The sequence below is a fragment of the Astyanax mexicanus genome, chromosome 1 (assembly GCF_023375975.1).
Source record: "Astyanax mexicanus isolate ESR-SI-001 chromosome 1, AstMex3_surface, whole genome shotgun sequence".
NCBI classification, from domain to species: Eukaryota; Metazoa; Chordata; class Actinopteri; order Characiformes; family Acestrorhamphidae; genus Astyanax; species Astyanax mexicanus.
In genome coordinates this window covers 101,326,134-101,352,158 of record NC_064408.1, presented here as the reverse complement: position 1 = coordinate 101,352,158, position 26,025 = coordinate 101,326,134, and the positions used below count along the sequence as shown (strand labels likewise).

The following is a 26,025-nucleotide window of genomic DNA, read 5'->3' as shown; positions in this document are numbered from 1 at the left end:
TTTAATGAGATTTCAAGTGATAGACCAACACAAAGTAGCACCTAATTGTAAAGTAAAACAAAAATGGTACATGGTTTTCAAAAATTGTATCAATTAAAAATCTGAAAAGTATGATATTAAAAAATATTCCGTCCCCTTTATTCTGAAACCCCTAAATAAAATCCAGAAAGTGTTGGGGTCAGATGAAACCAAAGCTGAACTTTGTGGCCTAAATCGAAAACGCTATGTGTGGCAGATAAGTAACACTGCTCATCATCGTGAACAGACCATTCCCAATGTAAAACATGGTGGTGGCAGCTTCATGCTGTGGGGATGGAGCTATATACAGGGCTGAAAGAGAACGTGTTGGAGGCTGCAAAAGTCTTAAGACTTGGAAGGAGATTCACCTTCCAGCAAGACAGCAAGACATTTTCTTTCCACTTAACATACATGTACGGCTTTGTGTTGGTCTATGAAATCTCAATCAAATACATTTAAGTTTGTAGTTGTAAGGTGACAAAATGTGAAAAAGTTCAAGGGTTATGAAAACTTTTGCACTGTATATTATTCATTTTTGTGGTTTTGATTTGTGTTGAATGTAATGTAATAATGAAAAACACTGCGTGGTCTATTCTGCTGCGCCATGGAAGTGAACAGTATTTAGAGTCGCTAAGTGCCAACCTGTGTCTTCTCCCAGTGTGTGTGCTAAAGTGTAGTTACATAAAAAAGCACAGGTTTCAGATGTCGCAGGGTATTCTGTGTGAGGTTGTTTTACTTGTCTTACTAATGTTCGGACTTCATGATATTCACAAATGTAGCAGTTTCATTGGAAGTTTGCCAAATTAAGTTTGTCTTATAGATGTTGCTGTATTTACTGCAATAGGTAATATACTGGGTCTCTGGCTGGTAAATCGCTGCATCATTACAAGGATTCTGGCTCTGGCTCATGGTCACATTTAACTCCTTCCCACACAATTACAGTATAATTGGCCTTGCTCTCTCAGAGTAGGGAGGAAAGCTCTAGCAATTTTCTCTCAATTAGTGTGATGCTTGCCAACGCAGGGGTCTGTTAATAAACATAACAGCAGCGGCAGTGTTCTCTCCAAACACATTTAGCTGTGGTGAGATTCAGTTCTGTAAACGCTGTCCATACAGTACATTAAAGAAACATTTTAGATCTGCCGCTATGGCATATGCTGGGGATGTCCCAATCATATTTTTTTTTGCCTCTGAGTCATTTGATTTTGAGTATCTGCTGATACTGAGTATTGATTCGATAAACAGAAATACTTTCAAGAAAGAACACATCCAAGTTGTCCCTTTTGATGTTTAAAATTATTTTTAATTACTATTGAAACAATGGTATCAAAACAATTTAGCACAAAATAGACAAGTACTAAATAGCCATATAAATGGTTTACATTTGAATATGCATCGATTCTTAAATAAACAACTAAACTAAAAATGTCAACAGCTCTGTGATTAATCATACTTAAGATCAAGATTAATTTATATTGTTGGGAGGGCAGTAATAATAGTATAGTGTGGTTTTAGGTCTGGAAGACTAGATTTAGATAAGATGTTTTCACTATAGTATAATATCTTGGGGTATTTTATTTTATTTTTTAATTAGATAAATAAAATTAGTATTGTAATTTACTGAGTTACTGAGTTAAACTGAGAGCTTTAATGGAGAAAATAAATACTTGTGTAGCTCCATATATGATTTATTTATTTATTTTTCAAATTCCACATTGGAAAGAGGAAAAGGTGTGTGTGCAGCTGCATAGCTGCACGAGTGTGTGTGTGAGAGAAAGAGAGAGAATGCCCTCAGTAGCATGACAGCGCGAGCAGTCAGAAACACACACTACAGGCAAACTTGGTTGAAATGAGAGACTTGTTGCTGCCAGTGTGAATGCAGCCTGGCCATTCCGATCACATGATCAGATCGACATCCATAGTTTATGTTATTCTCTGGCTGCTGCATCTGTGATATACAGTCGATTATAAAATGTAGCTGTGGCATGGAGAGTTTAGTTTGAAAAATGTTGGAGTGTTTTTCTTTACGCTGGAGCCTGTTTCAGTTTCTATTAGCAACATCTGAAATTGTCCCGCTGTTAATGTGCAAAGTGTAATATACTGTGTTCCCAACTTGATTGAGTGTTTTTGTTAGGGTGTGTTAGTGAAAGTGCAGGGAAGAGTGGGGTAGATGGGCCACCGTCTCCTTGTTAAAGCACAGAAATGGTCTGATGGTGCCTCAGTTTAGAGTGTCCATTAACAGACAGCAACTTTAATGTTTTGTTTTTCTCTACATTCAAGCTGAAATGAAATGGTAAAACTGAACAAAGAATTGGAAAACGTTGCATGTACAGAAATTAGTAGATACATTTCATTAATTTAAGTGCAGCTAAAGTTTCTGTTGGAATAATAGGTAGCATGAGCACTGTTGAACACATGAACACATCATTTATTAAAATCTTCCTCCAGAGTAATTAATACGCATGCATGTCTCTATTGTACATGGTAAAAAACGTGTTTAACAGAGATAAGGTTAGAATAAATGAACAAATGGCAGAAATAACAATTTCCTCCCCATTTCTGATTGACTCTTCAGGTCTACAAGGGAGAGGACACCTCCTATCAGCTGTTCGGCCTGCAGTGGAACACAGACTACCGCCTGCGGGTCTTCGTGTGCCGACGTTGCTCAGACACCTCACAGGAGCTGTGCGGACCGTTCAGCCCCTCCACACATTTCTCCCCGCGCCGCACCAACACGGCCGTGGCCCTGGAGCCGGGCTCTGTCAGCACATCCACACCCAAAGCACTCACGGACGAACAGTTCGCCAGCCTCATCGTCCTCGGGGTGGCCGGCGCCTCCATCATTATCGCTTACCTGCTCCAGCTCCTCATATGAAGCCAGCGAGCAGACGCACACATACACACACACAAACATAAATACACATAAACACACTTTCATACATATACAGAGCTGCAAAACTTGAGGGACGTCAAAGCAGCGTTTTATAATATTTTTTTCTAAATCAGTCAGACAGGCTTCCTTGCCCTGCCCCCCCCCACCTATTATCGTTTCAATTCATCTGCTTTTTCTTGTCTGTCTCTTTTATATGTTTAAACTTTGGTGTCTTTGTTGCACAGTTTTTTTTAAACTACAGCTACAGTGGTAAATGAAAGTATTTTTATATGTTTTTAGGTCCTATGTATTTTTTACAAGGTAAGAACTTTTTACGAGGCCCCCGAACAGGTTTCATGTAAACGTAAAAAAATATATATATGTATTTTTTTGTATTTTTACAAAGTGTTTATTATGTGATACAGCTTTAACACATCAGCATTGCAGAGATGTGTAATTTTCTATTTTCCTGTTTAAGACCTCACTGCTGCTGCTGCTACGGACGGATTGCTGCAGCGGTTAGCATGGGGTCGACAACACTAATGCTGCAGTAGTAGATGATACTACACTAGTAATACAGCGAGTAGCCTTTCCTAACTATAGAGCTATTGATATTCAATATAAAGAGAGATAATAGAAGTGTATTAAATACAGGTACAAACGAGAGGTTCGTCTCATGGTAAATTTGTAGACCATTGTATTTATTGTACCCATAAGTTCATTTTCGTAACAAATAATCTCATAGTTACCGATACTCAGTGGCCCGTACTTTTACCAGCGGATTTTTACTTATTCGTTTATGCTTTCATATCTGTACTTACACTGTGGACAAAAGTTTGTGGACACCTGATTATTACTTTGTTTTTTCTAAAACTTTAAGATCATTAATAGGGAGTTTTTCTTCAAATTTCCTGCAGCAGAAAGAACTGCAGTTAGTTGATGGTTGGTGGATGTTGGGGGATCGGATCTTGATCACAGATGCTGCTCAAAGGCTAAAAATATACAGTACCAGTCGAGTGTTGAACACTGCCCTTCTTTTTAATTTTTAGTTTTAGTTTTTTCATTTCAACATTGTAGATTAATATCGAAGACATCAAAACTATGAAGAAACATGTACGCAATAATGATTATTGCTTATGTGTTCGTTTATTGTTTCTAAGTCTTTACCATTAATATACAGTGTAGAAAATAGTACAAATAAATGACTAATATTAATGAGAATGTGTGTCCAGGCGTTTGACTGGTACTGTACTTGCTCTTTAGCCATGCACTCGTGTAGACAGTCCTCTGCCTCTTGAACGTAACTGTTCTAATATTACTGGATGCTTCCACCAGAGCCTTCCACTTACTACAGTGGCAAGGGCACATCATTCAGCAGGTAATCACGTACCTGATCACACAGCTTTTCCTCAGAACTTTGCGATATGTTGATGCTGCTAAGTGCCTGCAGTGTGTACTGTGCCTTGTGTACACCTAGCATTCATTTCTTTTTAAAGACTTGCACAACCAACACACCAAAGGGAAAGTGAGTAAATCTAAAGCTCCTCACATAGTTATGTGGGTGGAGTGACATTTGCTGCTCCAGTGCTTTACAGTCCAATACCGGGGGCTTTAGACCCCTCTAAACTTCATCTTATTTTATTAGTGACTGTAAATGTAGTTCTTTTATATGGAAATTACACTGTCTGCAGTGGGGACATCTTAATGTAAATGTACTTAGTAATAATAAGGAGCGTCCACAAACTTTTCTGAGTTTTCCTTTTAACGTTCTTGTTTTCCTCTTGTCTCTTTTTCGCTCTCCTCCTAATCCTTTTAAAGTGAAAAAGGGAAAGTGCCCTTGGGTCCTGGGAAAACAAAATGCAAGCACCCTTATGGCCAAAGAACTTTCTAGCAACATCCTTCGCCTTCTGGCAACTCACAGTAAAGTGAAGTCTGGAATGTACGTACCTCAGGGACTGGGGGGACCAGATAAACTGTTCAGAATGCCGGTGGCCCGTGCCTATGCTTTTAAATAATTTCAGATTCTCTACTCTCTACGCTCTCCACAGATCTCCCACCATTTCATTTACCCTCTAACCTCTCTCTTTAGCTGAGACTACATTATGCAGTACATGAAAAAACAATGTTTACTAGCTCAACTTTATCTTTAACCAAAGTTAGTGAGCAAAGCAAGGTATAACAGTTTTGTTTAGGTTTATTTATACTATATATTGCATACAGTACTTTATAATGCAAATCACAGTGCAATCTTTCATTTATTTATTTCTTTAAGAATCAAACGAACTGTCATATTCAATATTTTCTCATGTAGCATGTCTTTTATTTTTTCGGTTATGATGAATTGTTTCCAAATATAGAGCAGTAATCTTTTAATATTAACCTGTTTCGTTTCAGATATGTTTTATTGCGCATATACCAGTTTTTACTTACATGTATGTCTGCCTTCGTTCAATAGCTTATATCTCTCTTCTCCGATCAGCAAGTTAATACTCATATGGAATATATTTTCGTTATTATTTTTCATTTCATCTTCTTTCATTTGTTTGTTTTTTATTTGTTTGATTTACATCAGCGCAGCCCTCGAGCCTTTCGTACGAGGACATCTAACATACATTCCAGTGTCCTTTTTGAAGAGAGACGTGACATAACTTGATACTAAACATAAAACTTGAAGTGGAAACACTTGAACACTTTAATTTCAAAACTTTCACCTAAACAACCCCAACTTTCTGTTGTTGTTTTTTTTTTTTTTTTTTTTTAAATAAATGTGCAAAAATTCATCAGGTTGTCACTTTAAGGATCTTCTGACATCACAATTCAAAGCCTTACCTGTCATCAGGGAAGATAAACACAGTCGCTCGTGTTGACACATGATGAGAATCATTCCACACTGCCATTTCCAAACATAATCATGTCACATTTATTGTTGTAAATTATAATCATAGGCATTATATAAAAAAAAAATGAAACAAGAACAACACAACCTACCATATCGGTTTAATGTATAGATTTGAAGTACTACCCATTGTATTTAAGATGATTATGTATCTGTAGCATATATGTAATATATTTATACACAATAAATGTTTAAATTTTTCTGATATGACTTACAGTGTTGCTATTTGATTTATGCTGAGTCTCAAGTATCAGGATTATGTATGTAGATTTTTAAGTTCTAACAGTGTAAACACATCTGTCTCCTTAAGAAACATTCAACAACCAAAACCTAATCCCAATACAAAGCAGAAACACATCATTAGCATATTCTGTCTCACACAGGAATTAGATTTCAGTTTAACTGGAGACACGTTTGGGTAATAAGCATAAATGAATGTGGTTAAAATGCAATTAGGACTCAATCTAGATATTATTAGTCACATAAAGTAAACAGGTTTTAATGAAAATGTAAAAAGTCACATAAATGTTTTTTTTTTTATGAAGAACACACTTCTGCACATTTTAATACACAGTTTATTGTATTAAGAATAATGTTTTTTGCATTATATTTAGCATTTTTAAATGTAGAATTCAGCAAATAAACAACTAGCTACAAAATGTTCAGAAAATGCCATATTTTAGTGTGTTAATTACAGATTAGTTTTTACTTTTATCATTTATAAAATACATTTCCTTTTCTTTTTCATAGTTTAATGATGACTTATTAAAGTAAGAAACATTCTAAATGAACAAAGTTCTAAAAGTGCTGCCACTATGATCGGGAGATCGCTAGTTTGAATCCCGGTCATGTAGCTTACCATCAGCTACCGGAGCCCTGAGAGAGCACAATTGCCCTTGCTCTCTCTGGGTGGGTAGATGGCATGCTCTCCCCACATCACTCCACAGGGTGATGCCGATCAGCACAAGGCGTCTGTGAGCTGATGTATCAGAACCGAGTCGCTGCACTTTCCTCCTCCGAGCAGTGCTGCATCAGATTGTATCAGAGGAGGCATGTGATAGTCTTCACCCTCCTGATGTTTTTGCATCACCAGTGATGGGTATATACAGCTGAGTAGCAGCTGAATGAGTGGGACAATTGGCCGAGCTAAATGGGGAAAAATAGGGAACTAATTCGAAGTAAATGAATAAATAAAGTGATTTGAGACTATTTTAAAAAGTGCACACATTGGCTGATTAAGCACTTAATATTACAGAAAGCTCATGTTGCTGGTGTTCTTTTGCTTGCATATGCTTGTAAATCTAACAATAAAGGCTTTTAATAAAAACAACTGAAGTGTATCGTACGCTTAAAACAGATCACAAGCATTAAAATCACCAGTGCAGTTCTGTAAAGAATGCTTAACACCAAATACAGAATGTAAACACAAACATCTATCTGCCAGAGCGCTTAACTTACCACAACTTACTGTAACGGCATATGAACGATTTTTACAACATTTATCACTGTGAGGATAAAACCAGATCTCCATTACTGACCTAGTTTCCTCCTGTTACTGTCCTTTTGTGGTCAAATTTCCATGAAGATCAGACTTTTTCTCTAAATATATCATTTTAAAGATGCATAATTTTATCCTGACAGTGATCATACACAAAAATAAGGTAAATATTCACATAAATAAATATAAACATTTGATCAGCCAGCACAATTGTATTCTCCCTGACTCAGGGTACAATGTACAATGCTTACATCTACAGTGCGAACTTTGTCTTCCAGTATTTTAAACTGTTTAAGGCATTTTTGTGTAGAATGCATATAACAATCATCTACAAGAATGAAAAAAAAAAAAACAAAGACAATTCACCATGTACAAATACTTGCATCAGTGAAGTTCAGTTCTTTTTTACATCGCAAGGTAAAAATGTTTACTCCTTAAAACTTTTAAAAGGAGACCTAATTTTATTAATATATTTATTCAAATTTCTGTCTGATTAAAGATTAAGTGGTTGAGATGTAAACAGTTATTTACAGAATTCAACAAAACAACTAAACTTAGACCCTTGAGAGGAGCTGGTCTCTGTCTCCTATGCATTGGTCCATAACACAGGACCTTTATCCTGAATTTACTTTCTTGCTCCCACCCCAGACAGATCTGACCAATCAGCAGAGAGAACGTTATTATGTAGTTTGATGTGAATTGTATGTGTGAAAAAAAAGCCTGACAGAGTCACAGTGGAGGTGAACAGAACCAGGCATCTGAATACGTTTAATGCCTCTAAAACCTTTTTGAGATATATAGTTATAATTAAGATATAATTTAATATATTAATTAAGATATAATCGTCTGTTCTATGACATTTCTAAAATCAGATTTTTGCCTAAAATGTATTTTTTATACATTTATATTTTTTATATAAATGTATTTTTTATACATTACTTTATTTGTCCCCGAGGGGCAATATACAAAAGATATTGTAATGTAAGGCGAAAGATTGATCTGGATAAATGGATAAATCCTTAGGACATGGACTCTGTACATATACTCTAGGAAGACATTTGAGGGTTGATTGGTGGTTGGAGTTGGAGTTAATAAAATGGTTAAATCTGTGTTATTGATGTTAGGCTACATTTACACAGCAGATAAAATTGACCCAAATCTGATTTTTTTTTTCATCCAGTTCGACCCATATGTGTGATTTGTGTGACAGTATGAACAGCAAAAACACATTGAACATGACATTTCCACTCTATCAAGTCCAATTGGTAATATGTGGTATTGAAATCTGTTATATATTCAATTAGGGCAACACAATTCTGCTATTCAAAAGTTCTTTCATGAATAGTACAGTGATTCTTATTTCATTTATGCTGCACCTGATCCAATTAAACATACATTTTTACACTCTTATTAATAAAATGTACAGTTGGGTCTGTGTTTTTTAAGAACTGATGATATCCTCAATATGCTTACTGTTGACACGATAAGAAAATTTATCACAATGCGATAAAATATCGATATATTGTCCAGCTCTAATTCTGTCCATTACTTGTGTCTAAAGGATGCAATGGTAAAAACGAAAAATCGGAACTGGGTTGGACTTAAAAACTGCTTTTGTCCAGTAAGAAATCACTGTTTTTCAAGTGTGAGATGACTTAAGGCCTCAGTATACTTTGTGCATGGATGATGTTCACCCTGCTTCAGAGAACCACATGATGTAACTGCGAGAAAAAAAAAACAACAGCATAGTTTCCAGAATTCTCTGCATTATCTGTACAACACAAATAAAAACACAGCACCATGAAAAGTGATGAAAACGAAGCTTTCAGAGCAGAGTCTGTATTAAATGTATGTTTTTTTACACAAATTAATAAATACATAAATAACAAGAGACACAATGCAACAGGATTCATTTTTTTACACAGGTTTTGTTTGTGATGTCATCACACAGCTTCATTAAACGGTTTTTATATGTCCAACCAACAGGAGTCTTCATAGAACAGCTCTGATGAGGACTCGCCCTACCTTGACTGCAGCGTAGGCTTTTTAATCACTGTTGCACTGTGTTGTAGTTTTTGTTCCTTAAATTGATGGAAAAGACCTTAAAATGTTGCAGCGCCACCTGCAGTTTTGGAACACTCATAAACAACTGCCAATACAAAACCACAAAGAGTCCTTCAGCTTATAAGTTTGTGTAAAAGGTGGTTTTGCAACCTTCGATAATGCTTATTATTGGGGCATTAATCTCTATATCATATATGATCTATGATCCTCCAATCACAACCAATCAAAACTGCTGGGAGTCATTTACTATGATAACCAGTGTTGAAATTAGGTCACTTTAGTCCAAATTGGTCCAAACCAGTCTCCCACTCCATAATGTTGTTTACGATTTTCGCTCAATGGGAATTGTAACAGTGGCTAGTGAGTGGGTCAGGTAAGGACATCTGCTGCTATTCTTTCCGCATCCTCCTCTCCCTCCTCTGTCATGTGCTTCCGCTGGAGTCGTACCACACGGCGAAGCTTTCAGCAGTAACGACGGACGAGGCCGAGCGCTCGGTAGCTCGCCTCACTCCGAACAGTCTGCAGGCTGCCACCCTGTACTTCTTTGACATTATGTTGTAGAGGATTGGGTTTATTGCAGCGCTGAAATAAAAGAGAACGAAGGAGATCAGGTTGCAGTATTCGCTGATCTGGGTGATGAGAGGGGAATTTAGTTCAGATGACTTTGAAAACAGGTAACGGCCCACGTGGAACGGCAGCCAGCAGAGCACAAACGCAAGCACCACCACAGCTGTGAAGAACAGAGGGAGAAGAGTATTAGACAAATGATCAAGTGGATTTAACATTCTTTCTTCAGGGGTGTCACGTCTTTGCCCTTTTTCCTGTCTGTTCTCATGTTACTCTGTGTATGCTCTGTGTTCCTTCCCCAGATATTTTCCATTCACCTGTGTGTAATTTGTAGCTCCGCCCCCTAGCCCCAGGTGTTTCTACTTCCCATCTGTGTTCCTGTCTATTTATAGCCCTGTGTTTCAGTCTGTATTCGTCGGTCTTTGCACCTTCCTCTGTTGTTTGTCGTACCTCGTTTACTCTAGTTTATATACGCATTTCCTAGTTCTTTGCCCTGTGTTTTTCTCTGTTTTTCCTTGTTTATATCTAGTTTATTTCCTTGTTTATTTACCTTGTCCTGCTTAGTTATTTTCTGTCTAGTTTTGTTCCTTGTTGTTTTCCCTGTTTGTTTATGTTAGTATTATCTCTCGTTTGTTTTGGTTGGTTAATTTGTTATTTACTTAATAAATTTCCTTATTACCTGCGATTACGTCCGCCTCCTCGTCTCCCTGCCTAGCCAACCGTGACAAGGGGGTATCTGACTGTAGCCCGATAATTGTATAAAATATGTACCGTGTGGTTCTGTTCCCTTCTAATTCATAGAAATGAGTCAAAAATGTCACCCCCTTCTCCAGAACAAGTGTCTCAGACTGCCTTCATTAAGGTCACATGCTGATGCTGATGAACAACAAATACTGGTTTAAAATATTGGTCAAATTGAAACATAATTAACTAAAAATAAATATTATAATTATTCTGATATCATCCTTAAAAATGTATTTTCCAGTGAAACAAGAGTGCAGACATACACAAATTTTACACTGTCAGGAAAAAAGGGACCATACAATGTACAATGTTGATATTAACCAAACATAGCATTTTAAAATCATTTAATTTTTCTTGCAAACAAAAGCTCAACATTAGGAGCTGAGTCAGGGACACATAAAGAGCAGAGACACACACACCAGATAGCTAAATGAAAGTAAATGATGTTTTCTATCGCTAATGCATTGACAACACGTTGATCTCTGACTCAGAATTGATTTACGTTTTAATGAAGACCGATGACTAGCCAATATTAAATAAAGGTTGTTTTTCCTTCATCATCATTACAAGATGAAAGAAGTAATGTTATTCAACATTCTTTGCTATTATTTTTGAATACTAATTAATATTAAAATAATTATTTGAAATTGATTGTTATTAATGAAACAGATTTTCATACTTGCCCATTTTATTAATGTTAACAGTTGAGTGAGAGAGACCCCCAAAGAGGAGAATATCCAGAAACACACACACACACACACACACACACGTTGGTTTTGTTGTTCTTATGAGGACCTTCCATTCAAATAATTATAATAAATGCAGCTAATGTATACTACACCTACATCCCTAATTTTAACCTTAAGTGAATAAATAAATTATTTGATCAAAAATAAATTATTTTACTCTTTTAGATTTTCTAATTAAAGCATATTTTTTGCTTTCAAAGTTGTGAGGACATTTTGTTTTTCCACTATGATTGTCAGTAGGGTTGCCAACCTTCCAGTAAAGTAGGGAAATGTCCTTTATTAAGTGTTAAATTAATTAAATTTACTTACACTTAATTAAGTGTTGCATCCTTTTTGAACCAATTTTCCATTAATGTCCAATACACACATCTGTCACACACACACACATCAACACTAAATCCAACAATAATGATCAATAATAATTGATTTCTTATCTGTGTTTTTGCTAGAAGATGTCAGTGCATGGGGCATGGCTTATTTTAGTAGACTGTTGTGGTTTGATTGATTGTTTAGAATGTTAAGCTTTTAAGGTGAATTAATGATCATTTATTTAATATACAGTAGTAAAAGCCAATATAAATATATTATATTTACATTTAAAGAACCTCATAAGTTAAAATATTTGTAAAGGTTTCTGTTTATTTTGTGTCAAAATGTTAATGTATACAATATAAGATATATATATATATATATATATATATATATATATATATATATATATATATATATACATATACATATATTTAAAAATTTCACATTTAAAAAACTTCCTAGATTAAAATATTTGTAGAGCTCTATATATAATAAATATAGAGCTCTACAAATAAATATATATTAATGTATACAATATACAATAAAATATATAAAAATATATTTAGATTTAAAGAACTTCCTCGACTAAAATGTTTGTAGAGCTTTGTGTGTTTTGTGTCAAAATATTTATATTTTATGTAAATATATATAAATGTATATAATATGCAATAAAACATAAAAATATTTGTAAAATATATTTACATTTTCAAGATTAAAACCATCTATGTTTATTTTTAGTTCAAGATGTTTATATATTTTTATGTAAATATAAATGTATACAATGTAAAATGCAATATATAAAACTTGAAATATATATATATATATTTAAAGAACTTCCACAATAAAATATCTGTAGAGCTTTTTTTATTGTGTGCCAAAGTGTTTATATTTTTTATGTATTATAATTTATAATTATATATTCATATTTTGACTGGTCATGGCCCAGAGGAGCTGTGGATTGCGTCTCTTATTTATATTTCTAAAAGATGGTAACCCTGGTTGTGAGAACATCTGGTCCTCACAAAGGTGTAAAAACGTGCGCGCGCTCACAGACACGCACAGACACAGGAGCATCCTCCTCTCTCTCACCGAGCATCTTGACGGTCTGCTTGTTGCTCTTGTCTCGGCTGGACACGGGTCCCACCGGGTTCTCCTTCCTCTTCCAGAGGGTTCTGCCGATCAGGCTGTAGAGCACGGTGAGGCAGAGCACGGGAAGGAAGAAGAAGACGCTGGAGACCCACACCATCAGAGTCAGCAGGCCGGACTGGATGGCGCGCTCGGTGGCTTTGCACTCGTTGGTCTCCCAGGGCTCGGTGCCGTTCTCGTGCTCGACGCCCACCAGCACGAAGATGGGCCCGGCGCTGCAGAGCGCCACGGTCCACAGCAGCGCGATCACGCCCTTCACGCGCCCGCGGGTCACCAGCACCTTGGCGCGCAGCGGGAAGCAGATGGCGAAGTAGCGCTCCACGCTGAGCGCCGTGATGCTGAGGATGGCGGAGTAGGTGCAGCACTCGCTGACGAACTGGAACAGCTTGCAGAGCTCGTCGCCCAGGTTCCAGGGCCGGTAGCGCCACACGCGGTACAGGTCCAGCGGCATGCACAGGAAGATCAGCAGGTCGGACAGAGCCATGCTGCACAGGTACAGGTTGGTGGTGGTGCGCATGTCCTTGTACTTGGTCACCACCAGGATGGTCAGCAGGTTGCCCGCAATGCCCACCAGGAACAGGAGGGAGCACGTGGCCGTGATGCCCGTGAGCACGGGCACGGGGAACAGGTGCACGGGGTAGTCCGGGTACTCGTCCGCCACGCACGAGCCGAACAGCTGGCACGCGGACGCGTTCGTCCCGTTGCTCATGGTGACGGAGCTTCTTCAGCGAGGACGATCCGCCGCTCGGGTCCTTTCACATCTTCTAATCAGATATTTTAAAAAAAGCAGAAGAGTTTCCTCAGATTTCTGTGCGTAAAAACGCACGGAGAAACGCAGCCCCCCTCACTCCTGAATCCGGTCACATCGCGCGCCTTTCACTGCCAGTCAAATCCTGCACACAGACCTTCACACTGGAGGCTGGTCATCACTTCATTCATACAGAGAGCTGTGTGTGTGTGTGTGTGTGTGTGTGTGTGTGTGTGTGTGTGTGTGTGTGTGTGTGTGAGAGAGAGAGAGAGAGCTGTTTACAGCGTAGTACACTCAGCATCACCACCACCGCAAACACATGCGCACACAGCATTGCACTGCATTCATTCAGCCTCCTGTGCGCGCGAGTGTGTGTGTGTGTGTGTGTGTGTGTGTGAGAGTTTGTGTGTCATGCACTGATACAGTATCAGTGTAGACTGATGCTGTTTTCCCATCTGCTCTCCTAAATAATAAATAAAGGTACTTCAAATGTACTTGTGCGTGTTGCCATAGAATATATCAGTTTTATGAAGATGATTGAAGTAGGGTGTTCACCATCATTATCACATATATGGGTGTTCTATGGTATTCCTTAAAGAAACCTTTGAAGCATATGTATTTTTTCAGGCTTACTGGGATTTAGACAATCATCTGCATCAGGTGTTAAAATATTGTTAAAAAAATAATGTGTGGAGTTCCCCTTTAAATTGCGCTGATGTTTTAATGCAGACAGTTATAAAACTGTGATTCCACCACCAGTTAACCATGTGTATTTTAGCAGACATACAAAATTGTTGTGGGACTGAGCTCTGAAGTTAAACAGACATGGAACTTTCAAATCAAAATCATCTGTGCAAACCAGCATTGAGTTGATATGAAGCTCCGACATTAGATAAAAATCTAAGTCACATATACTTTCAAGGTTTTGGTTGACACCAAGATCCAACATTAGACAGATGTTGAATTTTGGTTGGAAATCGAATACAGAATTATTGAACACCATGATTTATAACCAACAATACATTAACTTTTTTTTTTACACATTTCTTCTACCTACTTACCTGAGCCACTTAACTCGAACACTTATATCCCCCACACTTACTATGCTCCCGATACTAGAAGGATAAAGACAAGCACACACCTCCTTAGATACATTTGAAGTCAGTCATCGCCTCTTTGCAAACTGCCACCAAAGCAGCATCACTAGGCAGCCAATGCACTCACTCATACATCAGCCAAAAGACAGCCAAAATGTTGGATTTTGGCTACTTAACACCACAACTTAAAACCAATAAAATACCATAGCCAGTCGCTGTCACTATCTTATATGTAATTGACACTGGAACCAAAATTTTTTGGTCATCTGACATCACAATTTACATTCATTCCAGCCTTCAAAGCCTAATTAACACTGGTGGCCAACTGTGATTGTTCAAACAGGACCAAACATGTTTTTGTTATGATGCAAGTGCTATCTCTGGCAGGCCTTTACGAACTGAGAGATGGTTGTGGAGTACATGTGCCAGTGGTTTAACTACTGGGGAGGGGCCGCAACAACCAATGCTTACATGTATATTTAAAATCTCATCTACTGTCCCTTTTCAAATAAATCCCTCACAACTTGCAATATTATAACTCATAATTTGGCATTACAGAGTATTACACAGTATTGCTGTAACCCAGTTATATGTAAACAGAAACACATTCAGGTTTGTTTGCAACACTAGATGCAAGTGTGTGGAGTGGCACACACTGAGAGCATCAGCTTGTTTGAGACAGAACAATAGTAAATAAATAAGTAATTGACACGGTCATTGTTATATTTGCACTGCAGCTGAAAGGATTTAATCTGTGCTTCGTGCATTTTATTGCTTTAATTGTTTTAGCACACCTGAAAAGGATTTCTAATGAGGGGTTCTCTCTGATGAGCTGATGAGTTGAAGTGAATGAGATGGAAAACCTAAATTAGACATTTTTGCAGTGGCTTATTTAATATAAATTAAGCTGTTTGTGTTCATCATGACCTGTCGTGGTACATAAAAGACATGAATGTAGGTCTGTTGTGTAAAAACAGCTTCATTGCCCTTATTAGTTGTAATAATGCACAGTAAACACTCAAGCGTAATCATTTTGTTTTAGATAGAACATTCAGGACAGAGACATTCAAAACCTCTACCCAAAGTAGTTTTACCTTGTAGACTATTTTTCATAATTCTGCTAATTGCTACTTCACTGTAATCATGCACTGTCCCCTTAAGAAGTACTGGTCATGTATTTTATAAACCCTGATATTGATTAAGCTAAAACATCTTCCTATTCACTTATACCACAATCTAAAATGCAACTTTAGCCATCACCATTTTGTAAGGTTTGTCAGCTTGTGTGAAATATGCAAGCTTGAAAAATACAGCTCTGGAAAAAAAATAAGAAGACACTTAAAAATAATGAGTTTCTTTGATTTTACCAAATTGAAAACCTCTGGAATATAATCAAGAGGAAGGTGGATGATCACAAGCCATCAAACCAAACTAAACTGCATGAATTTTATCACCAGGAGTGACATAAAGTTATCCAAAATCAGTATGTAAGACTGGTGGAGGAGAACATGCCAAGATGCATGAAAACTGTGATTAAAAAAACAGGGTTATTCCAGCAAATATTGATTTCTGATCTCCTAAAACTTTATGAATATGAACTTGTTTTCTTTGCATTATTTGAGGTCTGAAAGCTCTGCATCTTTTTTGTTATTTCAGTCATTTCTCATTTTCTGCAAATAAATGCTCTAAATGAGAATATTTTTATTTGGAATTTGGGAGAAATATTGTCCATAGTTTATGGAATAAAACAACAATGTTCATTGTATTCAAACATATACCTATAAATAGCCAAATCAGAGAAACTGATTCAGAAACTGAAGTGATCTCTTAATTTTTTTTCAGAGCTGTATATACACCTTATTACCCCATTTTACCAAACAAATATTACACACCGAAAATCTTTAATTTAGTCCATAAGAATTCCAAGAATTATTATTGAATTTGTAATGAAAGTAACTGAATTACTGAAGCTTAGTGAACATTAGTCTATAAGTAGTGATGACTAAAACGGCACTTAAGGATGTGGAGCACATCTTCAACAAGTATTAGTGCCTTATTAAACTCTTATTAGCTGCATAGCAATAAACTCTAACAGACACTTGATGGTACCTAGAAATGCAATGCTGCTAATTATACACTAATACAGAGATAATTTAATATATTAATGATTCCCAATCGTTTGTATACACAGTGTTTAATATGTTTAGTTTACTTTTTTACAATCAAATGCAATGCAATCATTAGTAATGTTCTCATAACATGCCTCCTAGTATTAATACTGCAGTACCGAGTGCCCTGTTTGGCCTCTACTGAAATAAAAATCCTAATAAACCCACTGTATCTGTTTGTCCTAAAACATGCAGGGGCAGTTTCCCAGGCAGAGATTAAGCATAATCTTGAACTACACAGATTGGAGATTTCCTACTTGAGCAGAAACTAGAATGTAGACTAGAATTAGACTAGAATTAACCCCTGTCCAGGAAACTGACCCACAGTGTTCAGAATAGTTGATCTTTACTTATTAAACTGACTGTTTCATTTGTGACATCCAGGTTGTATTATTGGATATGGACTACAATCTAAGATCTTACCTTCTCCTTTGTATTGAAGTAAACTATTCTTGTAAATGTTTCAGCACAGCTCTGCACTAGAAGGCTTTTTCCTAGCAGCAGGGCCTCGTAATGTTCTCCAGACAATGACTCTAACAGAACAAACTTATATATCTTGTCATCAGCATCACCTAATTGCTGCTGTGAGACCAAGAATCATAAAGTACATTTCTGGAAGCCAGTGTTCTTCCTTTTATTGGCAGAAATTAAGGGTGGCACAACAACTCTTTTTTCAATCAAGCATTTTTTGGCTCAAAACATTTGAAGTTAAAAATAAGCTGTTTGAAAGTAAAGTATTTCACTTAAATGCAGAATTTACCTACAAGTAACAGTTATTATGATGCTCCACTGACCTGTAATAGAATAATACATTTGTTGATTCTGCAGATTTGCTGTTAACTTCATTATATAGCTTGCAGGGCAACACTCATGAGAACTATATAACACTGCATAACTCAATGTTTGTGTAATTTCCTGTAATATTTATTGACCACTTCATTAAAAATTCTTCTTTTACTTTAGTTGACAGTTCTGTATCTCTCAGCTTGTCCAGAAATGCATGTGTACAGTGTCTTTTAACAGTTGCTCAAACCATGAATTACATTTCCTTACTGTAGGGGGAGCCCAGGAGCACAAATACCAATTCTTGCATAATGATACTTTAACATAAGCATCGAAGAGTTTTCCACTCCAATTACTCTACTACCTTAAATCACTGTACTACCCCACACAAGAAAACACAATGACTCATGTTCAAGGAATAAATAAGATTTATTATACATTCCTTTCTCTCATAGCTAATCCATTTTCTACTAATATACTAAATCAAAACCAGATACAATTTCTGGTAAAACGTAAAGATGCTGCTTCATGTTTTTTCAGTGTTTGCAGTAAAAAAAAAAAGAAAGTAATTTCATCTTCTGCCATCTGGTGGACTAATTATAACTAGCTTTCTGTGTGCTAGAATTAATAAGGCTTACTATATGGTTTACACAAAATGTATGAAAAAGCCTTGATTTAAAGCTGATATTCTAATTTGTAACCTATAGGGCCAAAATAACAAATCTGCTAATCATTATCTAATAAGAAAATCATGTAAATATAATTTTGTATCAAGCTGTTGCTTTAAGACTTTCTCCAGTCAGTGTGATGATGGCAGAGGCCTGGCCACATCTGCTGGGGAAATTAAAGAAACAATTAATGGTAATACTTACCATCTAGTGACTGTATGTTAAATGTGGTATAAATAATGTCAACATTAATATATGTATTTGTGTATTTGTGTGTCTGTATACCCTTGCCTGTATTTATGGTATGACCCAATTAGAGAAGGGGCGGAGCTACAGGTATTAAAAGGCTGGAAGAGACCTGTGTGTGTGTGTGTGGGGGATGTCTACAAAAGGAAGCTGTTTCAAACTAGCAATACAGCTGGTGTTTAAATTGACTGATCTGCTGTAAGACATTATTCATTTTGTATAGGGACATGATGGTTAAAACGACTAGTATTTACTAGTTGAGAGTCCTGTGGTCAGATTTAAAAAAATGTGTATCCTTAAAAAAACAAACAATATATCAGACATTATGAGGCAGCACATTTTAATTATTAAACATTTACTTTTTAGTAGTGTTAATATTTTTCATATTAATATTTTCTTTTTTTATGTATTAGTTAGTTTTGGCTTAAAGTGATCTTACTTTTTGGTTTAAAATGACCTTTTTAAAAATGTTTTTTGTTAAAAAAAACTCTAACATCTAGATATTGTGATATTTTTTGTATTGTTTTTTTTTTTTTTTTACAAATGTATAGTTTACAATTCAGCACATAAAAGAAAATATATAAAAAACAAGCTGATACAGATATAAGGGATAAACCATCCTATTCACTGTGACACCATATAGGTTGAAAAAAAGTACAATGTGAGTCCTTTAGGATTGTTCTGATGGTATCCCACCCCATAAATGTAGCTGCTTTAGCTCTATTTATCATTCCAGTAGTCTGTTCAAAAGAGACAATATCATAATAGAATAACAGCCATTGTTTTGAGACTCCTGTTTTGGGATTAAACCATTTTATTATTATACTCTTTTTAGCTGCTGTTAAGCCAGCAAAGATGAGTCTCTTTTGGGACATCTATGTATTTTAATAATTTCTTGATTTTTTTACCTCCTCATTTTTTGTACCTTATTAATAAAATGAGATGTAATATTATTTTTACTCTTATTTTCACTCAATCCATGTTTATTGTAAAAATAAATAAATAAATATGAAATGGGTAAAAATAAAGGTTAACTGATTGATATTTTTATCTATTTGATGTGACAGGTAGGTTTGGGTCATTAGTATCGTTACATTTATAGAGAAGTCTGATTGCTATAACCACCACTTTTACAATAAAATATAAACAACTCCACTCAATGAGAGACGTGCCTTTACAACGTATGACCACAAGATGGAACTGTTTGACTTTTTTTCTTGTTCGGTTTAAGTTCCAGTCCAAGTCCATGTATTTATAGTATAACACATACGTAACTACATACGTAAACCTTACTGTACCTCACTCTAAAAACAAATACAGCTGCATAAAGGGTTTTATGTGCTATTGAAGGACCACAGAGAACCACATAAACCCATTCTGTACCTGTCAATTTAACCCCTTTTGATCCATGAGTTTTATTACACCTAGTTAGCCTATTACATTACATTACATTTAGCAGACACTTCTATCCAAAGCACATTACAAAAAAAATATGTACATTAGCTTAAGGCGTGGAAACAAAATCCTAATGTGTGGCCATGACTTATTAAGGCGTGGAAACAAGATCCTAATGCGTGGCCATGACTTATTAAGGTGTGGAAACGAGATCCCAGTATGTGAGCATGACTATGACTAATTAAAGCATGGGAATGGCATTCTAAGGCATAGTTACAACCTATTAAGGCGTGAAAATGAGATCCTAAAGCGTAGCCACAACTTATTAAGGCGTGGAAATGAGATGCTAATGTGTGGCAATGACTTATTAAGGAATGGGAATGAGATCCTAAGGCATGGCCACAACTTATTAAGCCGTAAATATTTTTTTAAGAGCTCAAGTCTTCAAGTAGTTTTTTAAAGGTAGGTATTATTCTTTTAATTTGGCGATGTGTCGAAAATATTGTGACCAAAAAGTTTTAAAAAGGCAAAATACATATATAGACAGAATAATTTATACCGAAATATGATTTGTTTATATTCCAAATAGCATGTCATAAATCATTTATAAAGATACTCCTTCACATACAAGGTGCCAGGGTTAGCGAGCTGAGCTCATTTTTGTATCTGTTTCTCTGCGTACATTTCACTCACATGTGATATGAGTAGCACTGCTGGGTAATTTATGACTAGATTTCCACTGCTTCAGTACAATTATGATTAGAACGGCACTCCGAGTTATTTAGTTAGCTATATTTAGCTAAATGTGTGACTAGAATAGCACTGCTTAAAATATATTAATAATTAGAGTAGCACTGCTGAGGTAAATACACTGTGCTTTGTTGGATCATCTGATGGGATGTTGAAATGTTAAGTGTTCAATAAATGTTTAAATATAGTTCAATATAGTCTTGTAATTGTAAATGTTTTTTTTTACCCAAAAAGGAAACCCAAAACTGCAACCTGTTAGGTGTTGGATCTTCATGTTTGGGTTAAATGTTGCTGATCAGATCATAAACGGACACAGAAACCAAATGTTAGGTGGAGGAAGTTACTGATGTGTAAAGAGAAGGAGAGTAGAGTATAGGGGAAGGGAATGGGCCTTATATGCTTATATTTAACCTCTATTATGGTACATACTAAAATGGCAAACAAATATTCTCTTTAAAAAGTGGCACATTTAAGGAAAGCCTGTGGAAAAAATAAAACTGGAGTTGTTCCTATATTATAGCAGTGAGGGGGTGGTTGGGGTGGTAGCCAGAACCAGTAGCAGTTATAATCTTCTGGATCTAAAACTCATAGTTACCTCAGACCATAATTTAGACATATGTCCTTATGTTAAGTAAACAGCTGTGATGAAGCAACTGCCCATTGGCTTGGGTTATAAATGTGTTTACCCAGCCACTCTGTTGTCTGTTCTTTACTCAGTACAGGGAAATTGGAGGCAGTTCATGGCTTGTCTTATCTTGTTTTATTCAATTGAGAGGCACAGATGTGGCAGTCTAAGATTAGGATGGACAGAGCTTGAGCAAAACATCCATTAGGGATTCATTACTGTCCTTCAGGGAGGGAACATTTTTATTGCATCAAGAGAAACCTTTGCTACCTACGGTTTGTACTCACAGGCTGCTGAAAACCCTTCCCACCATAACTACATTTGGACACAGGATGCAAATTCATGTCGGTTTTATTTTCACTTACAAAAACTAACAAAGAACAAAAACTGAAACAGTAAAACAAACACTAAGACTAATGAAACAATGACTAAAAAATAAAGGACTAACAAGAAAAGTAAAACAAACAAGCAAGAAAAGCATACAAAGAAATAAACAAAATAAAGAGGACTAACCTGAAACTTGGATTGAGGCTCAAACAAACAACACTAATACATCAAATCAGAGTTTAACAGGACAGGTTCAAACATAAAGCATGACAAAGAACAAAGAAACACATTGGGGTATATATACAAACTGGGAGACTGGAAACACCCGGGGAAGGAAACGAGGGAGAGGGGTTACAAACAAGACAGGTGGAAACACTAATGACTGGATGGAGCTAGGGAGGAGACAAGACAGAAACAAAACAGAGCCATGTGCTAAAAGAGCACATGGCTAGAAACACAAGACAAGACAGGAGAGCACAAAAAAGGAACCGAAAAGACCACAAAAAGAAGACACACAAGGGCCAATGTGGAACAGCTACACTATGGTTACATCATGGTTTAAATTTCAATGTTATTTTTTATTTCTTATCAAATAAATTTTCTACATTGTAGATTAATATTAAAAACATCAAACATTTCAGGAACACATATGGAATCAAGTAGTAAATAAAAAAGTGTTCGGCCTACACAATCCTCTGACCTAAACCCAAATGAGATGGTGATTTTTAATGAGCTGGACCCAAAGATGTTTAGTAAGGAAGTAGAACTACTTCACTACTGCAGTTAAATACTAAAATGCTGTATCTAAATCTATGTAGGTATTATTGTTTTTCTCCCACTTCCACTTTTACTTTACTACATATTTTCCATGAGTTTAATATTTTTACGCTGATACATTTATTATGTGATGCATCGTTACTTGTTACGATTATGAAAAAAAGTTATGAATTATTTCATCCCCATATTATCACTAAAGCCAGAGAGGTAGATGCTCTGCACTGTCACCAGGTTTAAAGGGGCTCCTCATCATTGAGTGAATCAAGAGATCAAGCTGATCTTATTAGAACACTGAAAAAAATAGCACTTGTTACCTGCCCCCATTCTTTAAAATCGTTCAGAGATGTTTTATTTTGCATTGCTGTGCACTGTTGTTCAAATCCCATCTATGCTTTAAAGATTTGTTTTTCAAAATAAATCCATAATATTTAAGGTAAAATATACATTATAGTTGTGTCCCTGCGTTTTACTCATTCCTGTTACTGTAAAGCATTACCCCATCTGAAACATCTGAAACATTCTCCCATACCCATCTACAACAGGAAGATACATCAGTTGGTTCTTCAGAAGATCATGGGAAGAGCAAAATTAAATTATCTCAATTGTTTTTCTGCAAATTTGATCTTATTGTAACTATGACTGAGGAGGTCAATCTCAACACGTATTCCTGTTACCTAAAAAATAAAAAATAAATCACTCCTGTTAATGGCACTCATTCCTGTCACTGGAACTCACTCCTGTTACTGGAACTCACTCGAAGAATACATTTTGTTACCTAAATTTATTCTTAGATCTAATTTGTTTATTTTTAAAATCGTAATTTTGGGAAAATCACTAGAATGTCCTCAGTGTTGTTGTTTTTTTTTTTTAGCTATTTTTCATATTTTTGCTAATTCTATACTAGAACTGATTATTAAGTAACAGGAGTAAGTTCCAGTAACAGGAATGAGTGCCATTAACAGGAGTGATTTTTTGTCATAAATATCAATGATTTTAACATGCAGTCAACCATTTCTTTAAAGTAACGACTTTCTTAAGAGAAAATCAAAGGAATTAGTGGACTTGCTCTTAAATATGCCTTTTAAATTTTGTAAAAAGAAAACTTGTAAGAAACTAAGTAAAGCTGTCTGAGATTAACCGGTACATGTTTTGAATAGTTAAATATTCAGTGAAATGGCCTATATAACATATTCTGTTTTTTTTTTTTTTTTGCTTATAAAATAATGCGGAATGTGTTAAATTTACAATGTAAAAAATGATAAAAAGGTAGAGAGCACACTGAATGTACGGAAACTCAGAGCTGCCAAGCCCTAATATATATTTGGCTCAGTATCATGTAATTACGTGAAAAGTTTTATGTTATAACGTGAAATTTACCATGTTATAATGTGATACTTATCACGTTATTTCATGATATGGAATTATCATGTTATTTCATTATGTGGTATTTTCACGTTATAACAAGAAATTATCACGTTATTTCGTGATATGAAATTATCACGTTATTCCGAGATAAGGAACTATCATGTTATTTCATGATATGCAACTTTCACGTTATTCTGAGATATGCAACTATCACGTTATTCTGAGATAAGAAATTATCAAGTTATTCTGAGATATGCAACTATCACGTTATTTCATGTTAAACATTTATCATGTTATATCATGATATTAGGCCATTCAGCACTTCAACACTTACCAGGTTCAGTGAAGGAACATGGCTCGTCTGCATGACTTAATTCAGTTCTATTTCAAGCTTGGTTTAAGGCATGGTGGAATTCTACAGTTGTTGAGCACTGTAGCTGGAGGCGACGTGAAGTGAAATGGAAGCGCGCTGGCTTGGCCGTGTATCAAAGTAAACCATATTGATGTTTTCACGTTATAACGTTAAAATATCATGAAACAACTTGATAAATGTTTATCACAAAATAACATGATCATTTCATAATTCGAAATAACATGATAATTTCTTATCACGAAATAACATGATAATTTCACAATATAACGTAAAAATACCATATCATGAAATAACATAATAGTTTTGTATCACGAAATAACGTGATAGATATCACGTTATAACGTGATAGATATCACGTTATAACGTAATAAATATCACGTTATAATATGAAACCTTTTACGTTATTACATGTTACTGAGTCAAATTATATTTCTATGGCTGGCAGCTCTACGTTGCCGTACTGAATGAGAAGAGGTGTGTCTAAACTTTTGACTGCATTCAAAGCCGGGAAGTAGAAGATGCGGTTTGTGAAATGAATCAGTAGACGTGACTTTTGACTCAGTGAGTCGCATTAGCTGCTCGAAGGAGTCGGTTCATCATGACTCGGTTTTTCTCCATCAGTGGCGCGCGGAGGGCGTGTTCTGGGCGCGCGCTGGGAGGAAGCGGAGAGCAGCAGGAGTTCCAGAGAGGAGCACAACAAGTGCAGGAGAGCAGCCTGAGGATTTCCATCCATTCAATTTCTCTGTAGCGGTGAGTTATCTCCTCTTTTACTCAGTTTAGCGCAGTTTGTGTTGTTTTGTTCGTTGAGACGGAGCGAGTGTGGAGTGAGGGCGGTTCAGAGGAGCAGAAACACTGTAGATAAACTCAGATAAGCGCACTCAGAGAACATGATTCAGGGACACTGCTGTGCGGTTTACACTGGGTTTTAGAGTAGAGGGTCCAGCTGAGTGGAGAAACGCGCTGTGTGAGAGCAGGAGCTTCAGCGGAGCTGTAAACATTCCTGAGCTCAGTCCGCGGAGTCTCTCAGGCAACCTACCAACCTACCTCCAACCCACCGACCTACTGCTGCTACTGCTGCTACTGCTGCTGCTGCTGCTGCTTCTCATTTCTTAATGACCCCAGTGATCCGCACTGCAGCACCAGCAGCAGCCTGTTAGTGTTACACTGTGGATCTACAGATCATCAGGAATCATAATACCGAGGCTTTAAAGCTGTCAGACCTACTCTGGGATTTGAATAACCCTCTCAGGACCAAAAAAGCCTCCACCTGGGTTTAACTAAGTAAATGATGTGAGGTTTATGCTGCAGTTGGTCAGGTCCAGGTTCAGCAACAGTGCTGAAAATCAGCTGACTACCTGAATATACTGAATGTAGACCAGGTTATTCCATCAATAAATTTCATATCTTCATATTCCAAAATGACAATGCCAGGATTCATTGGGGCTGGGATTTTGCAAGAGTGATTCAGGAAGCACGAGATCATCTTTTTCACACATGGATTGTTCAGACCTTAACCCCATTGAGAATCTTTGGGATGTGCTGGAGAATACTTTGTGCAGTGGTCAAACTCTACCATCATCAATGCAAGATCTTGGTGAAAATTTAATGCAACACTGGATTGAAATAAATATTGTGACATTGCAGAAGCTTATCGAAGTGCAGCAGCAGCAGGTTCCCAGACAGGGGTTAAACAGCCACTGAAATGTGTTCCTTTGAAGTTTTGAAACATACAAGTCCTATGTAAAACACTTTTATTGCTGTCATTTCTGCCTCTTTAGTGCCCTCGCAGGTTCAACTGTGCTATAGGCAAGGATGATGTGTTTGTGTACTTTGGTGA

General features: G+C 36.4%; 3 protein-coding genes across 3 annotated transcripts in view; 2 read left to right on the top strand and 1 right to left on the bottom strand.

Moving 5' to 3' along the window:
• Positions 1-5,996, top strand: part of fndc3bb (fibronectin type III domain containing 3Bb) — a 94,980-nt gene extending 88,984 nt beyond the window's left edge. The window contains exon 26 of the mRNA XM_022681185.2: positions 2,594-5,996. Coding sequence (XP_022536906.2) covers positions 2,594-2,893 — 300 coding nt within the window. The 3' untranslated portion in view covers positions 2,894-5,996. The remainder of the gene's footprint in view (positions 1-2,593) is intronic.
• Positions 5,997-8,509: 2,513 nt separating this feature from the next.
• Positions 8,510-13,822, bottom strand: ghsrb (growth hormone secretagogue receptor b). Its single transcript, XM_007232683.3, has 2 exons — positions 12,810-13,822; positions 8,510-10,078 (listed from the first exon to the last, which is right to left on the bottom strand). The coding sequence occupies exons 1-2, from the start codon at positions 13,573-13,575 to the stop codon at positions 9,771-9,773; spliced, it is 1,074 nt and encodes a 357-aa protein (XP_007232745.1). The 5' UTR covers positions 13,576-13,822; the 3' UTR covers positions 8,510-9,770.
• Positions 13,823-24,829: 11,007 nt separating this feature from the next.
• pld1b (phospholipase D1b) overlaps positions 24,830-26,025 on the top strand; it is a 71,394-nt gene continuing 70,198 nt past the window's right edge. Inside the window, exon 1 of the mRNA XM_007232665.4 lies at positions 24,830-24,938. The gene's annotated coding sequence lies outside the window, so the exon portion shown is untranslated. The remainder of the gene's footprint in view (positions 24,939-26,025) is intronic.